Source organism: Dipodomys ordii, unplaced genomic scaffold, assembly GCF_000151885.1.
Source record: "Dipodomys ordii isolate 6190 unplaced genomic scaffold, Dord_2.0 Scaffold126, whole genome shotgun sequence".
Taxonomy (NCBI): Eukaryota; Metazoa; Chordata; class Mammalia; order Rodentia; family Heteromyidae; genus Dipodomys; species Dipodomys ordii.
The window spans coordinates 4979331-5004407 of NW_012267342.1; the positions used below are offsets into that span (position 1 = coordinate 4979331).

At 33.1% G+C, this 25077-nt stretch overlaps 1 protein-coding gene across 1 annotated transcript in view; it reads left to right on the plus strand.

Annotated features, from left to right (window-relative positions):
• The window catches only part of Lrp1b (low density lipoprotein receptor-related protein 1B), a 1500426-nt gene that overhangs the window by 525355 nt on the left and 949994 nt on the right, over positions 1-25077 (plus strand). Inside the window, exons 4-5 of the mRNA XM_013030060.1 lie at positions 8748-8867; positions 15745-15873. Coding sequence (XP_012885514.1) covers positions 8748-8867; positions 15745-15873 — 249 coding nt within the window. The remainder of the gene's footprint in view (positions 1-8747; positions 8868-15744; positions 15874-25077) is intronic.

Here is a 25077-nt window from a genome sequence, read left to right on the forward strand (position 1 = left end):
TTCTTCTAAGGTGAAACATAAATCTAACATATATCTCAGAAATAACACATTTGTGAAAAACATCACAAGCTATATTTACACAAAATTTAGATGTTCATGACTATATGATATTTTCTATGTTAACACCAAACTGTAAATAACTTAAATGTAAATAATTTCCATTGTGAATGACAAAAACAAAGTATATGTTATTCCATGGAATCCTAGTCCTTTATAAAAATAGGAGAACTACAAAGCCAGGAAGTGTTTGCTTCCTAGCTGTAACCCTTGTTATTCCAGAGACTTAGAGTAGAAGAAAAATTTAACTACCTTTAAACCAGTGTTAAAATGGGCAGGAAGTGTGGCTTGAGTGGTTATACACCAATCTAGCAAGTAAAAATTCCTGAGTTTTAGCCCCTAAAACAATAAATGAATAGAAGAGAGAGAATTATTGATACTAGCAATAGGTGGATTTCAAGTATTTTTTTGCTAATTAAAAAATGCTAAACCATTGTCAAGCATGTCATGTAAATGGAATTATACAATGTGTAACAATGACAAACTGGAAAAGATGAAGCTGCTCAGACAGAACAGGTCAATGATCCACAAAGTTGGCAGAGTAGAGGAACTGAGTGTCAAACACACAGGGGGATAGCTTGGTTAGATTTTATACCTTTATTATGGTATTGCTTAAACAACTAATGCTTTTGACAAGTATACACATTTGTCAAAACTTGCAAATTACATATTAAATAGGTCATTTTACTAATGTAAATACACCATGAAATAAATATTAACAAAAATGGTGTGAGAGTTGTTTAAATATTGTATCTTATGTAAACACTTGGAGGATTTGAGGCCAGGTTATTAATCTAGCACTAAGAAAAGGACCATGGGAAATTCACATTAATAGTCATAAACAGCATCCTAAACTCTGGCAGCCAGAGCACACTGCCAGAGGAGGCAGGCCCAGGAAACAGAGTTGAGAGGATGGATGGCATGATACAAATTATCACCATTCTAGGTCTTTCAAGTGTGTGTTCTGCTGGCAAGAGGGATTGCCTGGCATGCAACGTAGCTACATCACTTTTGCCATCTACAGGTTCAAAAAATGACCAAATAATATTTTTGATATGCTATATCAGGAAAGCACAATTTCCCTTATTACTATGATTATGGTCATTAGTTTAAAAAAGCATATCGTGCATGCATAATTCAAGGCACAATTTTATTGTTTAAATTTAGATGGAAACATTAGCCAATTTTGTAAAATAATGTCTTAGACTAAAAAAAAATTTGGAAAAGGGCCCCATATCACTATGGAGGACCAAAGTTTCCAAATATGACAATCTCTTCTCAACAGAATCACACCACCTGAAGCTTACGAAGAGCAGAGTATGGCTCTATTGCCATGGTCTGACTAAGGTGAATACATTCTTGATGTGAACTGATTGATTATAAGTCATAAAGGTAGCAGTAAATTACTATAGGCCATAAATAAGTGTAGCCCACAAATATTTAAAGAGAGTTTACATGTTTTTTTATTTCTGAAAACAAGTTTTATTTAAATAAAGGTTTGAAGAGAATTTACATTTTGACAAGAACATTGGCAACTTATTTTTTTTTGAGTGAATGGTTGAGTTAACTGACAGTGATAAACACTAGTAATAAAAATAATCACTATGTGTCAGGCAATGTCTTTAAGAAATTTGCAATCTTACCTGATCTGTATTTCACAATTACCTTACAGGTAGTATCTCCCCTTTTAGAGATGTGGAAAACATGTACAGACAGTTTTCTCATTCACTATCATGATGACATTATGTAATAGAGGGCCTATTTTACAGGAACATCACAACTTCTTTGATGTATCAGTTTTGTAATTTTTTTTCAGTTACAGCTGACATAATATTACAAACTGGGTAATTTATAAGAGTGAATTTGGACTGCTCATTTTGGAGGTCCACAGTTGGAAGGCTAAACTAGTGATGACCTTGCTGGTCAAGTCCTTAGGTGACACAGGTAGTACATGGCGAAAGACATGGGTATGTGTATGTCTTTTGATGTCTCTCCCTCTCTTTCTATGACCAGCTAAACTGAACAGTGGGGACACTACTTCATTTAGTTTAACCTTATTAATGCTTACAAGTTGCCCTACCCTATTCCACAGTGAATTAGGTTTATACCCTTATAAAGATGAAATTTCAAACTGGAAGGCTTGCCAACATCATTGTTGACTCACAGCAGTTCCCACATTTTGTCTAGGTTTTCTTTCTTTTTTGGTTTGTCTCTCATTAGTTTGCATCATTTTTCTTTTTTCTTTTATTTTTTTATGTTTCTTATTGTAAAAATGCTGTGCAGAGGGGTTATAGTTACACAAACAAGGTAATGAGTATATTTCCTATTGAGCATTGTTGCCTCCTCCTTTCTTTTCCCTCTTCCATCCCTTCCTTCCCACCTCACAACTATCCCCCCAAACTGAAGTTCGTTTTCAACATAGTGTTTTGTACATCTAATTGTTACAATGGGTCAACATGTATTCTTATTTAAGCATTTTGCTTTTTCCCTTCCCCTCCCCCATTTAGAGAAGTGTATATACAAGATGCAGGGCACTGACATCAAACACGGTGAAAATAGGGGTTATACTGTGGGAGAGGAACATACAAAGCAACAAAAAAATCATATGGTACATTATAAATATGTTAGAAACAGAGCAAGAAAAAAAAGGTATTTATGTCCCTATCTTGGGGTTCATTTCGCTTAATATCTTATATGTTCTTATGTACATAGCTTTGATCCTTATCTGCTTGCCTTACACATGTACTAGTTATTGCAAATAAGGGAAACCATGGGATCTATGTTTCTTTGGGCCTGGCTTACTTCACGTAATATAATTTGTTTCAAGTCTTTCCATTTCCTAACAAATGAAGCAATGCTATTCTTTCTGATGGAAGCATAGAATTGCATGGCATATGTATACCACATTTTCTTGATCCATTCATCTACTGAGGGGCTGGTCTATCTTGGTTTTCTTACTTTTGGGGACAGTGGCATCCCCAGGTCCTATGAGCTTTCTTCTGGGTCCCACCATCCCACTGGCTGGTGTGAAGAAAAGATGGTTGGAAAAGATTAAGGTTCAGATCAAGGTAAGGCACATACCATTTCTTCCCACATGACATGGCTATAAGCTAGGTCCATGGCTCCGACTTAAATAAAAATCAATTAGGAAAATGTGATAAATTGATTTTTCCCAGGAAGAATAAGCCAGAATGATGAACACTTAATTATTTCTTGTCATGCTTACATGGCTTGGAGTGACTAAAACCAATATTAGAGATAAGCTACTTTTTGTTCTGTAGCTCAGTTCCTTATATAAGGAATTCTATCACCACTTAAGAAAATAAAAATGATAAATGGTGAAAGAGAGCTCAGATTTTGTATGAATTCCTTCTTATATTTCAAGGGTCCATTTTACAACTCCCTAGTAGTAATATTTAATAATCTAATTCCCAAATCTGTTTCTAAGTCAAATAATGGTTTAGGGATTAGTTGCCTAAAAGCTATGCACTAATTAGAAATTATGATCTTGCATTTGATATATATATACATGCATATATATATAAATTTTGATAAGGTATTCTTTAAAATGTTATTCTCATTAATAATTTTAATCAGGACAGAAAAAAATGTTAAAAAATATAATAGAACCAAGTGTGTCTATGTTTAGAAAGTCTTTATCAATTGAACTCGACTCAATGTCCAAATAATTATTTCTTATACATTACTCCAAAGGATGGTTCTATTTTGTGATAATACTGAGAAATAGAGATTTGATAACATGTTTACACATCTATGTTCATTGCCATATTTTACCCCCTTCTATAATAGCAGTCTTTCTATGTCAGTATAAGATCCACATCAGGGAAAATGTCTTATGAACCAGTGACTGCTAAATGAAAGGCACTTTGTTAAATTTAGTGCTATAAGCACAATTTCCACAAAATTTATCTTTTGCACCCTTAATTATGTTTATAGTCATAGCAGTGTTTGTAATGGAGCATAAATAATAAGTAGTTCAAATAGATAATTTTACACTAATTAGTATTGCTTTCATAATCAATCCAAATTTTGGAATTGGGTTTTTTAGAGTTCCAGTTCTTCCTAATTATTTACAATGAGTTAGAGTAATCAATATGCACAATTTTTACATAAGGAATAATTGTTAATATTCCCTGGCTTCATTTGGTGCACACATAAATTCCAGTGTAGGACAAATCTAATGAATCAAAGGCTAGTTTGTCTTTGTCTCATTTTTCTATTTTCAACTAGCACCACCTCCACCTACCAGCTAAAGCCTATATGTCAACTGACTTTTCATATTTGTAGTTTTGCTCCTTTGTAGTTTCTAATTAATTCTCCTCATCATTTCTCCCTCCCCATAATGGCAGTTCTTTCCAATGTATCCCCCTCTATTTTTCCTTCATCTTTTTCACTACCCTTTGTACTTTCAAAAATTACAAGTCAATGTATTCCAATATCCCAACTCCTAAGGAGAAAATTCTACTAAATCTATTAATTTGTCCTCAAAGCAATGTTCTACCTATTTCTTACATTAAATAGTATAGATTAGCAACACAGTTACTTCCCCTTTATTTTATTTTATTTTTATACATTTTTTGGTATCTTTAATTGGAGTTGCCATTCAATATGGCAATTCTTAAGTATACTGTGTCTTGATCAACATCATCAATCTCATCATACTCTTCTTTCCCTCCCAATTCCTTCTCTCCCTTCAATTGCTTTTTAATTGTTAGTTTTATACTGCTTCCTTTATCAGACAGGAATTCATGTAAGACTTTTATCTTGGAATGTTTGTATACTAAATGTCGGCACAACTGTTCTTCAGATGTTCCCTATCATATCTAGGTCCTAGTTAAATCTTTCTAAATCATGAAATCTGTATTATGATTCAACCTAAGTGGTTATCTTCCATAAATTATAGCTATTGTTCATGCTCCTGTCCTTTTTCATTTCTATATCCTCATGTCTCTCCAAGCCAGTTTATACCCCTGGAACACCAGCAAAGTGCTTATTATTGAGTAGTGAGTATTATTGAGGGAAAAACAATGAGGAGATAACAATGGAAATGCACTTATTACCTTACTCATGTAACTGTAACCCCTCTGTACAGTATCCTTACAATAAAATATATACTAAAAATAAATTAACTTTAAAAATATGTTAAACTAAAATATCACATAAATCCATGCCCATGTTGCATTGATTCCACGATAATCAAACAAAATCTGTCTACTCTATTACCTAACTTTATGAAGGAAATGAACTGTCCGTAAGACTTAGTTTAATTTGATGGACTAGAAATGGTGTCTCTTGTTAATTCTCATTTGAAAGTTAGGTAATTTTGTTGATTTATTGATATGACACAAAAAATAGTAATTTTGCCAGGTGCCGTTGGCTCACGCCTGTAATCCTAGCTACTCAGGAGCCTGAGATCTGAGGATCGCTGTTCAAGCCACCCGGAGCAGGAAAGTCTGTGAAACTCTTACCTCCAGTGAACCATCAGAAAACTGGTAATAGCGTCATAGCTCAAGTGGTAGAGTTCTACCCTTGAGCTGAATTGCTGAGAGACCATGCTCAGGGCCAGAGTTCAAGACCCACGACCGACAAAAAAAAAAAAAAAAGATGTAATTTTTTTCTCTTCCTGCGGTTTGAACTCCTGGTCAAGGTTCTGTCTCTGAGCTTCTTTTTGCTCAATGTGAGTGCTCTACCAGTTGTGCTACAGCACCAATTCTGGGTTTTTTGAATAGTTTATTGGGGATGAGAGTCCCATGGACTTTCCTGCCCCAGTTGGTTTCAAACCGCCATTATCCAATCTCAGTCTCCTGAGTAGCTAGGGCTACAGGTGTGAGGCATCATTGCCAGGCTTGAGAAACATTTCTTCTAATCTGTAATTAAATATATATAGGATGCAAACAAAATTACAATAATTGGATGGACTAAAGAATGTTTCATGCTTAGATTCATTGAAGATTGTAAAGATCAGAACATGTATCATAAACATGAATTTTGCATTCACACTGGTGTTACTATGCATTTCTGTCACAGTTTTACTGTATAAATTTCAGTCAGTTAACAACTATCAGTCTCACCTTCTGTACAATGTGAGATAATAAAGCATTTACCTATTTCTAGAATCTGATATGTAATAATTTCTTTATAGCAATTCATATGAATTAGAGGGGAACTACATTTTTAAACAGAGTAATTCCAGTTTTTAATGTAAGTATGCTTTGTAGGCAAATCCACAATCATGCTACATTAAGAATATCAACATCTTTTATTTTATAATTTGTATTAACTCAATATTCAAGCCTATACATTAGAAATAGTTGACTTTTGCCCAGTACTGGGATTTGAACTCATTAACTGATGTCTCTTAGCTTTGTTTCTCTACAACTTAGCCACATTTCTGTTTCTGGCTTTTTAGTGATTAATTAGGGAAATAAATTCTGACAGACTTTTCTTGCCTAGGATGATTTCAAATCATGACTTCAGAGTTTAGCCTACTAGACATGAGCCATCAGTGTCAAACTTGAAATAGTTCATTGTTGTCTTGAAATAGTTCATTGTTGTCTTTATTGAAAATACATCAAGGACACTAGAAATGTATTTCTAGAAGTCAATAATTGTTTCATTATTAGAAATTGTAAATTGAAGAGGTCATTGGTAGCTTCCAAAATCAGATATAACAGCTATGTACTCAAAAGGAAGCCTGGAGACATGATGTGGTGATAGTGGCACATAGATGAATTGGGAGAAATACCATGATGTCTGCCTTAGAGCACACCGAACTTAGATTTATGAGAAAGAAAGGAGCCAAGCAGGGGAGGCTGTGAAAAGAAAGAAAGCTATAAATGTAGTTTCTAGAAGAAGAATCATAAATACAACAATGAAAGAGATATCAGCTCTGTCAAATGCTGATAACAGGTCTAGGAAGATGAAAAGGAAGGAAAGTTCATTGTACTTATTCACATGGGCCTCATTGGAGACTTTTGCATTAGAAGACTTTTTAAAATACTGGTAGTGAGTGAGTACTGGTTGTATATGTTATAAAAGCAGTAAGAAACAGAGGATTAACAAACAAAGCAAAAGAGAGATAGTGAGTATACATCCACATAAACATATACATAGTATATGTAATATAAATATATATTTTATATGAGTGTATATGAATATATTTGCATATAATACACATATACTAGATATTCTATATAAATATGCATGGTTAAATAATATATATTTGATACATATTTATTAAAAAGAAGTGACTAAAAATTGTAACAACTACTAGGAGAAGTGAGTTTTAGGCATTGTTTCTGTAAATTATGAGAAAGTAAGCATGTTTGATGCTGAGTGTAGGATTCAGCAAATATTTTAGGGGCTCTCATAAATAATTAAGGCTATAGTAACCATATAGTCTCAGAGGTAGTGTAAAAGTAGTCATAGGCAATATGTAAATAATGAGTGTTGTTTCGTTCTAATGGAAGTTAATTCCATCAACATAGATTTGGCTCTTTGCCAACCCTGACTAAATATGAATAGAAGGAAGTGGTGATAGGAAAACTAGTGGAACAGAGCTCATAGAACAAAAAAGAGATGGGGTTTTACATAGGAGTTGCACAGGAGCTTTGATAGTGAGTTCAAATATATTTGAAAGGTAAGGGGAAAGAGAATATTCACAAGTAAACATACAAAAATATGGAGTGGATGATGTGGGAAAATGTTTTATAAGAGAATTGAAAAGAAACTGGACTATAAAAGAAAATTTATGATTAATTTCTTAATGAAATATTCAATATTCAGTTTGGCATATTTTTATTTTGGATGTCTTTTATTTTCTCACAGTAGACTTCTTATTCACTGTATATTATAATTTGTACTTTCCTAAAGCACTAGCTAAGCTTAGGGCAAATAATATTTTTGTCATTCATTTTGATCTTCATACTGTTACTTTTTTCCTATGAAAAAAGTTCAAGTGGTATGTTACAAAATTGTAATCATCCCATTTTATTAAAAAATAGCCATATCTTCTATCTAAATACCTTTTCTAGTTTAACAAATCCTTTTTTCCATTAGAGATTATTTGTATTCTGTATATTACACTCTCATTACATCATGTTTCAAGAATTTATCATATTGAATTCTAATTTGCTCTGAGGCTTTGCACACTTTTATTTCAATGACATATTTCCTCTGAAACAGTTCAGATACATTGAAATATTAAGTCTACTACTTGTATGTTTTCTGCCAATGGAAAAAAATAAATAATTGATATGGAATATATTTACATTGATTACTATGAAGTTTACACATGGATTGTTAAATCAAAACAAGCTCTTGAAAGATAGAAAATCAATTGATGTGTCTGGTAGAAAAGGCATGGATGGGAAAACCACTGACTGTAAATTTTTCCTCTTAAAATAATTTAATTTACTAGGATTTGGATGCATTAGTGACTTTGTAAATAGTAATATGCTAAAAAGTGGAAGACAAATTGATCTTAAGTTTATTAATATTTCAAACAAACACAAATCCATGTGCTTTAAAAAAATGAGAGTTTCTTCTTCATATCAATCAAGGAAACCTTATAGAAAAAAACAGAATTTATTAAGGTTATGCATGAATATTTAAATTTAAACAATAAATAAAGTATAATATAATGATCACACTTATTTTTTCCTCTACAGAATTGTTATCAAGTTGCCAGCAGCTAAATTGTCAGTACAAATGTGCAATTGTCAGAAACAATACTAGATGCTACTGTGAGGATGGATTTGAAATAAGAGAGGATGGGAGAAGTTGTAAAGGTAAGTGGGAAATAAACCAGTTTTGTTAGTTGAGTTTGATACTATAACAAAATACTGTTAGAGATAATTAGCATGAAAAGATGAAAAGTTTATTTTGGCTGGAAGTTTCAGTCTCTGGTTCATTGGATATATATCTTTGGGTCTGTAGCAATGGTGGAAATAGATGATGGAAGAAGCCCATTCACCCCATGGCTTCCTGTGAACTAGGACCACCAGTAGGCAGCAAGTTTTTAACCCCTCATTCATATACCAATAGTAACAATAGGCTCAAAATAAAAAGTTCCCAGTATATGGACCTATGGCCAACAGTTTCAAACTATATATTATTCAACTCTCTGTAAATGCTTCCTGAATGAAATTTAGCAAGGTATATTCAGACCTTTAAGTGATCCACTTAAAACTTATGTTAACCTTATATGTCTTCTAATTTAAAAGTTGAAAATATAAATATTTCACATAGCTGGATGCCAGTGGCTCAAACCTGTAATCCTAGCTATTCAGAAGGCTGAGGTTCAAAGCCAGCCCGGACAGGAAAGTCCATGAAACTCTTATGTCCAATAAACCACCAGAAAACTGGAAGTGGCACTGTAGCTCAAGTGGTAGAGGGCTAGCCTTGAGCTGAAGAGCTGAGGGACGGCACGCAGGCCAAGAGTTCAAGCCCCAAGACTGACAAAAAATAAAACTTCACATGTAAATTATGGCAATATAATTTCAATTCATATTCAAATAATATCAAATTGGGAAACATCAGCCAGGGCTAATCTGTCATTACCAGAATATACTTAATTCTTTAACTTCTTAAGTGACTAATGACTGTCATATTGCTATAATCTTATAGAAATTATTAAACTAATTATGTTTCCTATAAATTTATTGCAAAGGGCATTGTATCAGCTAGATAGACAGAAAGCTGGATAGAGAAAAATACTTCTAATTTCTTATAGTTTGGGGAGTGTTGCTCAATGTTTGTGGGCTTGCCTTACATGAATTGGGCCCTCAGTTAAGTCTCTAGAACCTTGAAGGAAACCAATAATGCTAGCTTTAGTCCATGTTCTACAGCAAATGACTGTAAAAAAAGAATGACTCCCTTTACTATACTGAACAAACTTGTTATCTCTCCATTATATTCAGTTAAATTATATGTATGTAAAAACACAGACAGCTACACATAGAGAATATGATATATATATATAATTTTTCATGGTATTTTTATGGTACAATGAATCCCTTTATATTTCAAGCTATTATATAAGGACACAAACATACTATTTGTATGTATATTCATCATATAGATATACTCAAAATATAAACATGAATAATCAATGAATAGCTACACTGCCCAAGATACTACTATTAATTATAATTTTTTTCTAAGTAACCATGCTTTACTGATTATTTTACACTTCAGCTTCAACATTCTTAGTCCTACAGAGATTATAAAGTTAAAAAAAAAATCATTAGGGCTGGGTTCATGGCTCAAGTGCTAGAGTATTAAATTAATAATAGTGAGGTCTGACATTTAAACCCCAATATCACCAAAAAAATCATACCTAAATAGACATTAAAGAAAATATTTTTCAAATTATTAAAGACCAAATAACAAAACAGATATCCTGTGAGGTTAATTGCATAATGTGATCTATATTCTTAGTAATACAACAGAGACATAAAAGCTGTGTGTGTAGATCCTCCTTGTTTTCCTGAAGAGGGTCCTTGCTTGTTTAGGTATATGTGAGACTTGACTTTCAAATCAGGGTTTGTTTTGCATATAATATAAATGTCATAAAAATTTAGTAGTTAAAAACTTATAAGATCCTGAAGCTGCTACAGGAGGGAAATAATGATCAATTTATTGATGTCACATTGCTTTAAAACAAATAAAACAATCAGTATGTATGTACAAATATAGACTTTCTGAAAATATTAGGGTGACCTTAAAACCATAATAATTACAAAAGTCATGCAATCTATAATTCAAAACAGCTCTGATCATTGATATACATTGGGCTGAGATACCCATGAATGCCTCTTTCTCACTCATCTGTTCTATCTTTCTCCAGGGATCAGGATTTGCAGTTTCTATTGCAAAAGTAAAAATCAAACATTTACATTCCCTAATCTCCAAACCAAACATATTAGCACAACCATAGCCACTTTCTTCTTGTTGTATTTTAGTAAAGAATTGCATGGCAATCATCTTGGAATTATCAAACAGAAACAAAAGCCTTTCCATTCTTGCTTCACCCTCTGACAGCTATGTCTGAGAATCATTTCTGCTTCTCTGAACCTATAGTTGCAGTCAAATTACTCATTGTCCTCAAAAGGAAAAAAAAGGAAAACTAAAACTGAAAGCATGATTGTAAGCAATGATATATCTATTCCTTTGTGGCTAATTTTGTGGAGTTGTATCAGTGTCATAGTAGTACATTCTGGCCAAGTAGATAAAACAAAATAAATCATTAATCATATTTGTCTGCTGGGTAGCATAATTGTATCACAAAAGCAGAAACAGAAATGTATATTGTTAAAGTTGAAAAAAAATCTGTGAAAGTAGGTAAGAATCACTTCTGTGACATTAGTCCAGAAAGTGGACTTTGTCAAACGCAAAACTAAATTTATTTCAGCAATATTTAGATTTAGCTCCAAACATTGTTCTATCCCATAATGTTACTGATTTCACACTACCTATCCTAACTTTAGGTTGCTATGACTCTGAAGAAATCTAAGACAAGCTTTAATTAATTCCATATGTATGTACACTTTCCTAATTGAAATAGCCCCTTATGCTACTCAGTAATATTTTTTCTTTTTCCTTTAAAGTTTTTATTGACTTAGGTTTTCCTAGAAGCAGTTTGTAAAACAAGAGTCCAAAAGAAAGTTTGTGTTTATATGCTGTACGTTTCCCCCCATATTTTAATAATAGCAGTGAGAGGTCAGATAGAGAGGTCACTGATAATTTGAAACATTTAGCTAGCTTCAGAACTTAATTGGCACTTAAATATGTGGGAAACGCCTCCAGAATGAGGGACAAGGAATGTAAGATGTTTATACACCTATTTTGAAGAAGAAAATGATTGTGCATTGTTTTTGTTTTTTTTGGGGGGGAGATGACATCTCTCCTAGTACTTGGATTTGCCTTGGTTCCTTGCAGAACTAACTTCTGATTGGAGGCAGAGGATAGTTTACAGAGCTGAAGACACACTATTAAAGACTCTGAATGGTGTAATAATACAATTTAAGATCCAAGAGAGTTGGACAGTTAGCAACTTCTACAGCCCCCTTGTCCATTTCTTTCAAAATGTACTGTCTCATTCTTTGTCCTTTTAAAATGTTTTAGGCAGCTCTCTTCAATCTTACAGAAAGGCTTTACTTTTCTACATATGCATTTTGTATGTATCGTCCAATAACAAGTTTTTTAACTTGGTCTCACCATTTACATCCTTACTTAAGCATTCTTCATTTGTTCTTATTTTAAAGTAAGATGTTTACTTCTTTTATTCATTTTTCCATTTTTATCTAAATTCACTAACTGAAATTGTGTCTTGACTTAGTCTATCAATTTTCACTTCTTTCTATATACATTTAAAGTCTGATTCTTCACTTTCTCATGTTGAAGTAAAGCAACAAAAAATCACGCTTCTTACATATAAAAGGAAAAAAAGAAAAGAACAATCATTCTATACATTGTCTTTTCTTATAGCCAACAAATCCATTTCCCATTTCTTGCAGGGGCAGGTCTTTATTATACATGAGTTTTGGGTTAAGTAGAAAAAGAGAGTTGGGGTAGGAAGTGAATGGGTAAGCATGGTTAAACAGTCCTGGTCAAAGTATGACTTGGTGGACTATTACCGACATGTTTGGGGAAAGTTCTGACATCCCTTCAAGGGAGAAATCTGATCAGGATAAGCGAGCTATTGTTGTCTGGTTAGTATTTTTTCCTGAGAAGATTGTGTTTTTTCATTTCCTTGGAAATAGTTTACTCCATAACTCCTTGTAGGCATGTGATCCATCAGACATATCTTTCTTACATTCCAGGATAATTGGAAGGTGAATGGCTTAGAGCAAAGATAGATATAAAAATTTAGGCAAGGAGCCTGGCACTGGTGGCTCATGACTGTAATCCTAGCTGCTCAAGAGGCTGAGATCAAAGCCAGCCCAGGCAGGAAACTCCATGAGACTCTTATGTCTAATAAACCACAAGAAAACCGGAAGTAGTGCTCTGACTCAAGCGGTAGAGCACTCCCCTTGAGCTGAAAAGTGCAGGGACAGCACCCAAGCCCAGAGTTCAAACCGCACGACCAAAAAAAAAAAAAAAAAAAAAATAAAACGACAAAAAAAAAAAAAAAAAAAAGGCAAGGATACTAAGGATTTCTCTTGTTTTTAGATATTGTGTGGTCCTGAGAATGGACAAACTTATACAGCCAATACAGCTATTATGCATTAGTTATTATTCATTTATTTCCTCAATTTCTTATTTTTATTTCATTATCCACCCATCACCCTTGGCTTCTAATCTCATAACTAAAGTAAATTTGGTTTAATATATTTTTATCTTAAGATCTAGTTAAGACTAGTTTTAATCCCTTCAATATTATTTTGTAAACGGCTGGAGGTTTATTTTGATCATTACATTTGTAGTATCACCATTTTTCTCAGTATATCTGGGTTTCTATGCTATTTATTTTCTTGCCTTAAAATTCTACTTTTCCATTCATGTCTACTCTGAGATCACATTTAAGCTTTGTGCATACCATATTCATCAAGGGAGAAATGCAAGTTGACATTGATCTAGAACTCTACAAAATTATAAACTAAAATCCACTCAAAACAGGTAATTTATAGATGTAATAAATTTATTGAAAAGTGAGTAATAAAAGATTTTATATTACAACATAAAAATATTAACATTGTACAAAGACAACTACAACAAGGCTCTAATTGGTGAATTCAAGAAGAAAATTTAAAAATTCTGTGTGTAATTCTTTTGAACAGTCTATTTCTAAAAAGTTATATTTTAATTCCTTATATTCTTCCTGAGTCCTATACATGAGAACCTCATGAACTTATATTTTTGCCTGTTCTTTATTCTGATCCAACCTTATTTTCTTCTCATTTAAAATTTAAAAATGCCCAGCATTTATGTTATTTTCTCCATAGAACATATGATACTCTATCCATACATATACATAGAACATATGTATTCATATGTATCTAGATACATATCCATAGAACATATGATACTCTATTAACAGTTATATATTTTCAAGTGCTTATTAAATATTTACTGAAGGATACACTACATACTCTTCAAACTTAACATAACCAGAGTACTTACTCTTTTCCAGCAGGGAATTACCACTCAAGTCTGCACTTCTAACATAATCTATTTCCAAGTTGAACAGTATCAACTTCTATCACATTTACTTTTCCAATATTCTCTCCTTTATTTCTTAATTTTTTCTCTCCCCTATTCTCCATTTACATTGTCACTGATTTAGGTCAAAATTTGTCTTTAAAATGCAATTCCTTTCCTGAAATTAGGAGAGGATTTTCTAAGATCTCTTCTTTTCATGCACCAATCTGTCATTTTATTTAAGTTGATACCTTTAGAATACAAAGCTGATCATAGGATCCATTTAATTCATATTTTCCTAATGTGTATGTGTACTTTACATATCTTTAATGTAGTATACAAAATATTTCCCTTAAAAATCTATGTTGTGTCTTTTCAGTATCATTTTGTAACACAACACGTGACTTTATACGTGTGTATTTAACTTGATTCTAAACCTTTTATGTCATCCCATTGTCATTTATGTATTATTTGTTTAAAATCCATTCTTTGAATTTTTTCTTGGAACTTAAGTTATTATGAAGGTTGTACTTGATATGAGACAATATTAGAACCCAAGCAAATTCACAATTTCTTTGTTTCTACCATACATACAATATGCTTTTACTTGGAGGAAATACATAGAATCGTTATAACATTTTATATTTTGTATCTATCAATCTACTATGTCATTATAACATTTCATTATATAGAGAGTCATATTTCTTCAAATTAGTTGACTTTATGGATTATTATGATTGTCAGCACCAAAAATGTATTTTTTAACTAATCTATTATTGACAGAATATCTAATTCATCCAGTTAGTAAGCAATCATTAAGTACCTGTTTTTCATCGAAACTTAAATCAGATATTAGAGGAAGGAAAGATTGAGACAGGCAGAAGCAAAGACAAAGACGGAGAACCACAAAGAATAAAACAAACTTTAAATAGTGATTGGTAATATCCCTCTTTTCATTTGTGAGGGTACTGTATAAATGGAATGGTTCCAGAATCTTCCTTAAGCTGCATCTTGAAATTATTTTTTAATTATTGGTTAAAACTTAGATTGGTTAGTGTTATAAACACTGGAACTATTCAGCAGATACTAATTACAGTGCCTTCTTTTACATTCATAAGCACATCTGGGCACATCTTACTTTCTCAATAAAGAGAAAATAGCTATTTTATAATAAATGATTTAGTCTAAAATTTGATCTATTATCTCAGGAAATATTAAAGCAATGATGAATTTGGTTTCAGTAGCTGTGGCTTGAAAGAGATTTTTTTGGGCTTACCTCTCCTTTTTGGCTTACCTCTCCCTTTTTTCAGACAATATTGTACTTCCAAAATTAAAAAAAAAATTCAGTTCAAAGATAAAAAAAAAAGGTTAAAGAAAAAAGCTGTTTTAAACTGTTGTTCCTTTTTTCGTCTTTTTTTGTGTGTTTTCTTTAATTTTTTATTGTGAAAATACTGTACAGAGAGGTTACCATTACATGGGCAAGGTAATGAGTACATTTCTTATCAAGCATCTCTTTTCTTTTAGATCAAGATGAATGTGCCATTTATGGCTCCTGCAGCCAGACTTGCATAAATACACATGGATCCTACACTTGTGGTTGTGTGCAGGGGTACATCATGCAGCCGGATAACAGGTCTTGCAAAGCTAAAAATGGTAAGTTTCGGTTAATTTCTATCTTTCCAGATTTTCCTGTTCTTTTTCTTTTTTTAATGTTTTTTTTATTGTGAAAATATTGTACAGAGGGGTTACAGATACATGAGCAAGGTAATGAGTACATTTCTTGTCAAGCACTGTTGCCTCCTCCTTTGTTTTTTCCCTACTGTCCCTTCCCTCCCATCTCCACAACTACACCCCCCTAACTGCCCTCTCACTTCACTGCCCCCCTTCGCTCTCCCCGCCCCTCCCCTCCGCTTAAATTGTAAAGTTCGTTTTTCTACGTAGCGTCTTGTACATAAGTAGCTTCTTGTACATCTCAGTGTTGCAATGGGTCCACCTGTATCCCTATTTAAACAATTTGTTTTTTTCCCTTCTCCTCCACAAATTATACCAACATCAAATACAGTGAAAACAGGGGTTATACCGTGGGGGAGAGACATACAAAGCAACCTTATAACTACATTAGAAACAATAGCAAGAAAGAAAAAAAAAACACATTTGTGTCCTTATCTTGGGGTTCATTTCGCTTACCATCATCTTATCTGACTTGTTTCGTTTATCTCAGACATATACTAGTTATTGTAAATAAGGGAAACCATGAGACCTATGTTTCTTTGGGGCTGGCTTACTTTACTTAACATAATTTTTTCCAAGGCTTTCCATTTCCTAACAAATAGGGCAATGTCATTCTTTCAGATGGAGGCATAGAATTCCATTGTGTGTATATATACAACATTTTCTTGATCCATTCATCTACTGAGGGGCATCTGGGTTGGTTCCATATCTTAGCTATAGTAAATAATGATGCAGTAAACATACTTGTGCTGGTAGCATTAGTATTGCCTTGATTGTGATTGTTTGGGTAAATGCCCCAAAGTGGGATTGCTGGGTCATAGGGGAGTTCTATGTGGAGTCTTTTGAGGAACCTCCTCACTACTTTCCAAAGCGTTTGAACAAGTTTACACTCTCAACAAGAATGCAGTAGGGTTCCCTTCTGGCCACATCTCCTCCAGCATCTGTTGTTATTAGATTTCTTGATCATAGCCATTCTAACCGGGGTGAGGTGGAATTTCAATGTTGTTTTGATTTGCATTTATTTTATGGCTAGGGAGGTTGAGCATTTCTTCATGTGTCTATTGGTAATTCTTATTTCCTCTTCAGAGAAGTTTTTCTTTAAGTCTTTAGCCCACTTATTTATTGGGCAGTTGTTTCTTTGAGGATTTGTTAAAAAATTAAATCCCCCAACAACAAATCCTCAAACACCTGTTTGTTTTCTTTAGAAACATATTACACCATTGTGAACTTAGAAGAGATAGATTTTCCTTAATTTTAATAGAAATTCAGTTAAAACTTCAGAGCATTTCTTCCTCCTTTCACTGCTGATTATAAACCTTCCTCTTTACAGGCTTTTTATAATTAGCAAACCTATTCAAAAGAGATGATGAATCCATTGATTTGAATAACCATTCACTTTTCCATTTAGTCTATTGTAATTGATTCCTATGAGTTTGCTGTGACTTTTTGCTTTGTCCCTCAAATTTATACTTCACTTTAAAAAGACATGAGTGGAAACCAAACCCAGATCATGTTTTCTCTTTCTTGGAATCTCTTAACTATATCCACTCATCTTGAGAGTTTACAATATTTAAAAGTCACAATTATCAGGTCCCATTTACCTTTTCAATTTTATCCCCTCTGCTCTCTCTTTTTCTTATCAATGCTAGCCATCCAAAATTCTGTCTTCTTTAACTAGACTAGCAAAAAGAAAAAAGTCGGAAGTGGCACTGTGGCTTAAGTGGTAGAGCCCTAGCCTTGAGCTGAAGAGCTGAGGGACAGCACCCAGGCCCAGAGTTCAGGGCCCACGACCGGACCCCCCCCCCAAAAAAAGTGCACATCTTCTTTATTGATTTCCTATTTCCAAATTTTTCTTAGTTCTGAATAACTACACAATCACTGTACAATTTTCCATTATTATTTTACTTCTAACATTTTGTTTGCTTCTTGTTATGTGATTTCTATAGAACATTAGAAAACATAGGAAGGAAAGAGGAAGGAAAGAAAGAAGGAAGGAAGGAAAGGAGGAAAGAAAGAAAGAAGGAAAGAAGGGAGAAAAGAAAAGAGGGAGGAGAAGGGGAGAAAAGAGGGTAGGAGAGGTTTACTTGTATTTCTTATTAAAATTACTAAGATGAGAGATGTTCTTAAATGTTTCAATTTTATGTTTGAAGAACAACCTTTCACTGCTTATCTGAAAATGTAGAGACTCGTAGTTTCCACATAGTATTTTACAGCCTATGTAAAGCACTAATTTTATGGGCTAATGAAAGAATTTCAGATGCATTTGTAGTAATAGGATGTTGTTATTGTTTGTGGGAGAAGTTAACCAGCGAATACTTTAGTATAAGTAAATATTACAAATGATATTCTGCCTAATCATTTCTAATTTCCTTTTATAGATCATGCATCTTTAATTAGGATGTGTTAATAAGTGAATGAGTGCTCTTTCTACCCTTTCCCTTTATTAACAATTAGATGATAAAGAACATGATGAAATTCTCTTTTCAGAAGATGAATTGAATGCTACATGATTTCCCTTAGATAGTGAGGTTAGAAAACACATTTATACACAAAATCACAAAGATCAAAGTACTCTTCTCCTTATTGGTTCACCTTCCTGTATTATTGACCTGGTTTCCAAAACCATGTTTGCTTTAAGGGGGAGCCAGGTATTGAGAATCTTTAAATCATGTTATATTTTCAACTTTTTCACACTACTGAGAGTTCTGATTTAAAATATTGATGTACTATAGAAGTTGAATGCTTGTTCTTTGTTGTTTCTATTGATTTACCCAATATTTCTTTAGATGCACTAGGAGAATATAATGTGACAAACCATATAGAAGAAAGTACTTCCTCTTTTTCTATCCAAGTATATTATCTTACAAGAATAAGAGGTGTACATGAGAATGACATTGGGTTAAGGAATTTTGTGTCTAGAATTGACAATGACATGTACAAATCACTTCACCTCTATGCCCAGAATTTGAAAATAGTCATTTGTGCACAGAGGTTGAGAGATAGATAGTTAATATGAGAAATTGTTGTGGTTTATCATTTGAAGAAAATGAGTTACTAGTAATTACAGTGCTAGTCTATAATAAATATCAATTTGTTCACAGAATAAACATATACTTCCACAAATATATGTGTGCAATTCATGAGCAAAGATTCTGATAATTTATTAGATTATTTTGATATTTTATGATTACTTAAAGAAGTGGTAAGATTTATTTCACGGCAAATCACAAGAGTATTTTGTTTACTTATATTTACAGCAAATAAATTGGAAAAATTTTGGCTGGTTTCTACATTAAATTCTAATTAATGGAACAACTTTTTAATTTTGTAGCAATTTTTCATGCAGTGATATCATTCTGTTTGACTAGAACTAAAAAATGTTATGAATTGCACCACGTTTGTTTTTAAAACTCTACTCTTCCTTGTAGTTAGTTAACTGGTTGATATTTCTCCTTCTTCTTCTCCTTACTGGACTTCAGAACTTGACATTCTTTCCAGAGTTACAGTAGTCTTAGCTCCAGGAGAAACAAAGAAGGGTCAGAATAAGTTGAGGGAATACAATGGGTTTATGTAAAAAATGCCCAGATTTTCGAGAGATATAAAAATACCAAGCCCAAATGTGGAGGTGAAAGTAGAGCTACAGTCAAGTAGAAAGTTCTGTGATTGTCATTCAAGAAGACAGTTATTAACATTGGTGGGAGAAATAACCATTTATGTGAACAGAGTTACCTAAGAAGGTGACTACAAATGTATTGAAGTGGTTCAGTGTAAGATATTACTGTGACTTCTTCTAACTATTCACCTCAAAGCATACTGGTAAGTCATGATTTCATTGTGACTATTGGTGCTATTGAGGTGTATTAATATAATAGGTCATTCTGCCTGGATAAATAATTTTTCAAGCAAGTAAAATCCACAAGCTTTAAGAGAAACTTCAGCAAATAATTATAATATAATGAGAGGATTTGGGGCACTGCAGCATATAAGAGAAGGCTTTATTAGAAAGGATGTACTTTCATTCCTACTAATACATTAATTCAAACTTTTTTATATTTCTATAATTATTAAGATTGAGTCTGAGATATGGAATATAGAATAAATAAATTTAGAGTTGTGAGCACTTTTGTCCTAATTATAAATTTGGTAATGTGTACTCTTACCTTAAAATAAGATATTTCGAAGAGAAAAGAATTCTACAACATTCATTCTTAAACTTACTTATAAATCATACTTGAATGACTGTTTTATAAGAGGAGACACATGATAACATAAATAAAAGAAAGTAGCACTTATTGCTTTATATATGTACAGAATAAGTAACAATCAAACTAAATATTAAGAATTTTTTATTCGGAATAAAAAACATGTACGGCAACCATTTATTATTACTGAGTAAATCTTCCTGGGCAAAAATGTTATTTTTTTCAAAATTAAGAATATAGCTTTACTTATAATGTCAAATTGGAAAATAAAGTTGTTGTCTTTTTAAATCTCTTACTTTTAGCAGACTTAGATTGAATTCATATTGAAATAGGTGTTGAATATAGAAATAGGGTAGACAAGTAAATTTACATAGAACCAGTAAGAGTAAAAGTTTCAGTGTAATATGTAAGGCACAGAAAACTTTACTCCTGATAAACTCACATCATTCAGACTGTAATTTTCTGTATCTCAAAAATTAGCTTAATGCAGGCACTTAATCTCCTGCATACAAATCCCCTCAGACCACTAGGGATTGTATTGAAGCAGTGGTAATATAAAGAGAAGTACACTTATCAGTCACTGGTGCAAATATCAATTGGCACCCTAGGAAAGAGTGGGCATCTTTGCCATCATCAACTAAGAGCAGATAGAGATGTGAGTCTTGTAAATGACTTTGGAATTTCATTACAGCTCTGATTGTTGGTGTTTGTTGAGATAAGGAAAAAATGAAGAAAAGGCTGCTTAAGCAGTAGACATTTTGGTAGCAAGAAAGAAAATAATAAAAGAACAAAAGAAAAAGTATGCCTATAGTTTATGTAGAGAGGTAATGTTTTCAAAACAGCTGTTGTTTGCATTCCTGAAAAAACGTTCCTGAAATACACTCCTGAAAAAGACCAAAAAACAAAACAAAACAAAACAAACAGAGGGAAAGTTGCCTCTTGTACCTTACAGTTTACAAATTTCTTTTGGGAGGGAGAGGCATCACCCAAGATTTGCTGTCAGGACTGATGCTGCTTGAAGGAAAACAGACAGCCTTTTCTTATCTTAGTAAGGATTATCTTCATCACAGTACTGTCACCTCATTAGCCCATTAGTAATGCTAATTCAGTTACAAACATAGTCTACCTTATTGTTTTATAAAGCCCCTCATAGTAAAATATAAGTATTAGTTAGGGAAAAGTTAGCCAATTAAAATTTAAAAACCCTAATAACTGATAAGTGTAATACACCAGGTCTTTTTAGAAGGTTGTATAGCTAAGCATGGCTTCCTGATGTAAATATTCACACTTCATGGAGTTTTATTCTTTTTAGAGGGCCCAAATTATAGTTCCTATAACTGTAATGAGCACTTAATGATATGATGAGATATAAAATATCCCTGGTAGCAGTAGTTGAGCATCAGGTTAGTAACACAGATTTCTTGTTGTTTATCTCTCACATATAGGATGATGAAATTGTTGACACGATTGTATGCAGTATGTGTAGGAAATTAACTTCATATATAGAAAAGTGTATGGACTTGGAAACTGATGGTTAGAAAAATTTGAAATTTCCGGATATTTAGGAAAAAATAAAGGTGTTAAAATATTGAGACCCTAACTGTCTACAAGAAAGTCAGATATAGGAAAGGATTTAAAGAACAATGGGATATTTTTGACATTTTTTAAAATTTAAGTTTTGTTGTAAAGATGTTGTACAGAAGAGTTACAGTTACATAAGTCAGGTAATGAGTACATTTCTTTTGGAACAGTGTTACTTTTTCCCTCATTTTCTCCCATTTACTCCCCTCCAAGTTGTAAAATTTATTTCCAACATAGTGTCTAGTGAGTATCACTGTTGCATTGGTTCATTGATTGTCCCACCATTTCTGCAATTTCCCTTCCCTTCCCCAAATCAGATAAACTTATATACAAGACAAAGTGTTCAGAAATCAAAAAACAGTGATATCAGGGAATAAACCAAAGGGGAACAAGAAAGAAAAATGAAATAGTACAAGTTAAAAACCCTCTTGCTTCCACTTCTTGTAGATGATTTCAGTAAGGAACGTTTTATATAGTCATATGCACATAGCTATTGAGGTATTTGTGGTACTTTCTTAAGAATATCCTAGACATAAAGAGAGATTTCTCTGAAGGAGAATTAAGAATGGTCAATAGGATAAATGAGGAAATAGTCCACCATCTCTGCCCATAAAATTAATGCAAATCAAAACAACTTTGAGATTCCACCTCACCCAAGTTAGAATGACTATTATCAAGAAAGCTAATATTAACAGATGCTGATGGAGATGTGGCCAAAAGGAAGTATTACCACACTGTTGATGGGGATGTTAACTTGTTTAACCACTCTGGAAAGCAGAATGACTAAATGACAAATGACAAAACATAGAGCTTCCCTATAACCCAGCAATCTCACTCCTGGGCATTTATCCAAATGACCATAAACTAGCCCACACTAAAGCCACCAGCACAACCATGTTCAGAGTAGCATTATTTATCAGAGCTAAGATATGGAATTAACCCAGATGCCCCTCAGTGTGAATATATCTGTGGTATATATTTGATAAGTTTTGCCCTATTATTCAGGATTGATTCTAATTTTGGGGTAGCATTAGCCTCAAAGAATGGTTGGGGGGAGTTGCATAGATCGCTTAAGTGTGTCCTTTCAACTAAGGTCTCCCATTGGGGGAAAAAAGGTTTAGGAGGACTTTAATCTGAGTTATGTGAATCTGGCTGTAGGATGAGGTTTTCTAAATGTAACAAGATTTCATTGCTTAAGTCTCTATGGGGTAGAAATTTTAAAATTTCTCCAGTTGACTTTGAGATCCTGACAAGGCACCCTGAGCATCAAAATATTTCTATATAATATAGTTATTTTAATTAATCTCCTATAAATCATTATTGTATTACAATTTAAATTACCCACAAAGAAGTAGAACTGCACTTAAATTACATAGTGCACACTTTTTCTTTTCTATTCAAATCTACTAACAAGTATAACAATGTTGAGTATAAAAACTTCTCATGAATATTCTGTTGGTTTTATTTTGGGGGGGTGTGGTGTTATTTATTTATTTACTAACTTATTTTGCTAGAGGATATCTTCACAGTCTACCACTTTTCTTGACATTTCCAATCGTTTTTTTCTAGTAACAAATCTGAAAGATTAATAACAGAGATCCCAAAGCTGGAGTCTTATGTGTCATCACACTTTTACTTTACACATAATCTAATAAAATACCAAGCATGGAAAAAAGCTTATTTTCCATTTTGTTTACATATTTACTAAAATAAATCTGAGGCATTTTCCTCAGATTTGAATGAATCAGGACATGGTCATATTTACAAGCTGTTAATCTGAAAATCAAACAAACATTTTTTAAAATGCATGGCATGTAGGCAAAATTTTACCATATTTATTTATTTTTGTATAATAGTTATCAAACTATTATCTAATCTTCATTCTAGAATAAATTGAATAAATTATTTGGTGTTTTAAAATTAAGTCCCTTCCTATTTTGAAATTGCAGAAAATTTATAAAAAGTAAAAGAAATGAACATCATTTAAATTTATAGAAATTACAAATGACTAAATAGATGAGGCAGGGATAAATATATCTATCTCTATCTAACTAGTTTTCAAGCAAGAATGGGAGAAGTATTTGCCTATTGAATTCTTTAGGGCATGACAGGAACTTGTGGGTCAAACCTTCAATCTTATCTGTTGAGGAGGCTGAGATCCAGGAATCACAATTTGAAGCTAGCTTGGTTGGAAATATCCATGAGACCCTTATATCTAATTTACTAGCACAACACTGGGGCTGGAGTGTTGTGTAAATGTAAGAACACCATCCTTGAATAAAGACACTAAGCAAGAGTACAGGGCTCTGAATTCAATCCCTCAATACTGGCATACACATTGGCATACACACACAGATACAGACACAGACACACAGAAATTATAAAATAAAAATTAAAAAGAGATCTTCAAGGCAGGAGGACCTTAAATCCTGAGAAATATATGAACTCTCATTACTTATAAAAACATTAAATTAAGAGCTGTGTCTGGGAAGGTGGCTCAGTGGTAGAGCGCTTGCCTTGCATGCCTGAGGCCCTGGGTTCAATTCCTCAGCACTACATTAGCAAAAATAAAAAAGCCAGAAATGGTGCTGTGGCTCAAGAGCTGACAACACCCAGGCCCAGAGTTCAGGCCCCATGACTGGAACACCCCCCCCCCAAAAAAAAGAAAAAGAAATTCCATATATACAAAATAAGTGAATTTTCTCATATAAAAAATGACGAGCCTTCAAGGAATTGCATATATTAATAAAAATCAGCAGATATTGAACAAAATCTAGTGTAATAGTAGCATTAGTAAAAGTCCTTGGAGCCAGGCGCTGGTGGCTCACACCTGTAATTCTAGCTATTCAGGGGGCTGAGATCTGGGGATCATGGTTCAACTCCAGTCTGGGCAGCAAAGTCTGTGAGGATTCTGCCTCCAATAAAACACCAGAAAACTGGAAGTGGCACTGTGGCTCAAATGGTAGAGTGCTAGCCAGAAGCTGAAGAGCTGAGGGACAGTTCCTAGGCCTAGAGTTCAAGTCCCACAACCGACAAAAAATAAAAGTCCTTGACTTGTTTTTCCTCTGGAGATCTTACTTTATTTTACTATGATGACTGATATTCTTTACCAGTCATACTTGATTAGCATTTCCTCTAGTCAAGATGTCTAGAAAACTTTTATTCCTGAGAAGAGAAAAATTAGTTGCATTAATTTCATTTCTCTAAAGTGTATAAGTGTTTTTTAGCACTGAATTACAGAAAACACACATTGGTGCATTGCATGAAATATAATGCTGACCAAAAGATTAGATCAGTATTGTCATACTCTTTGAATGATTGAAACAGCATAAAGTTATTAAGA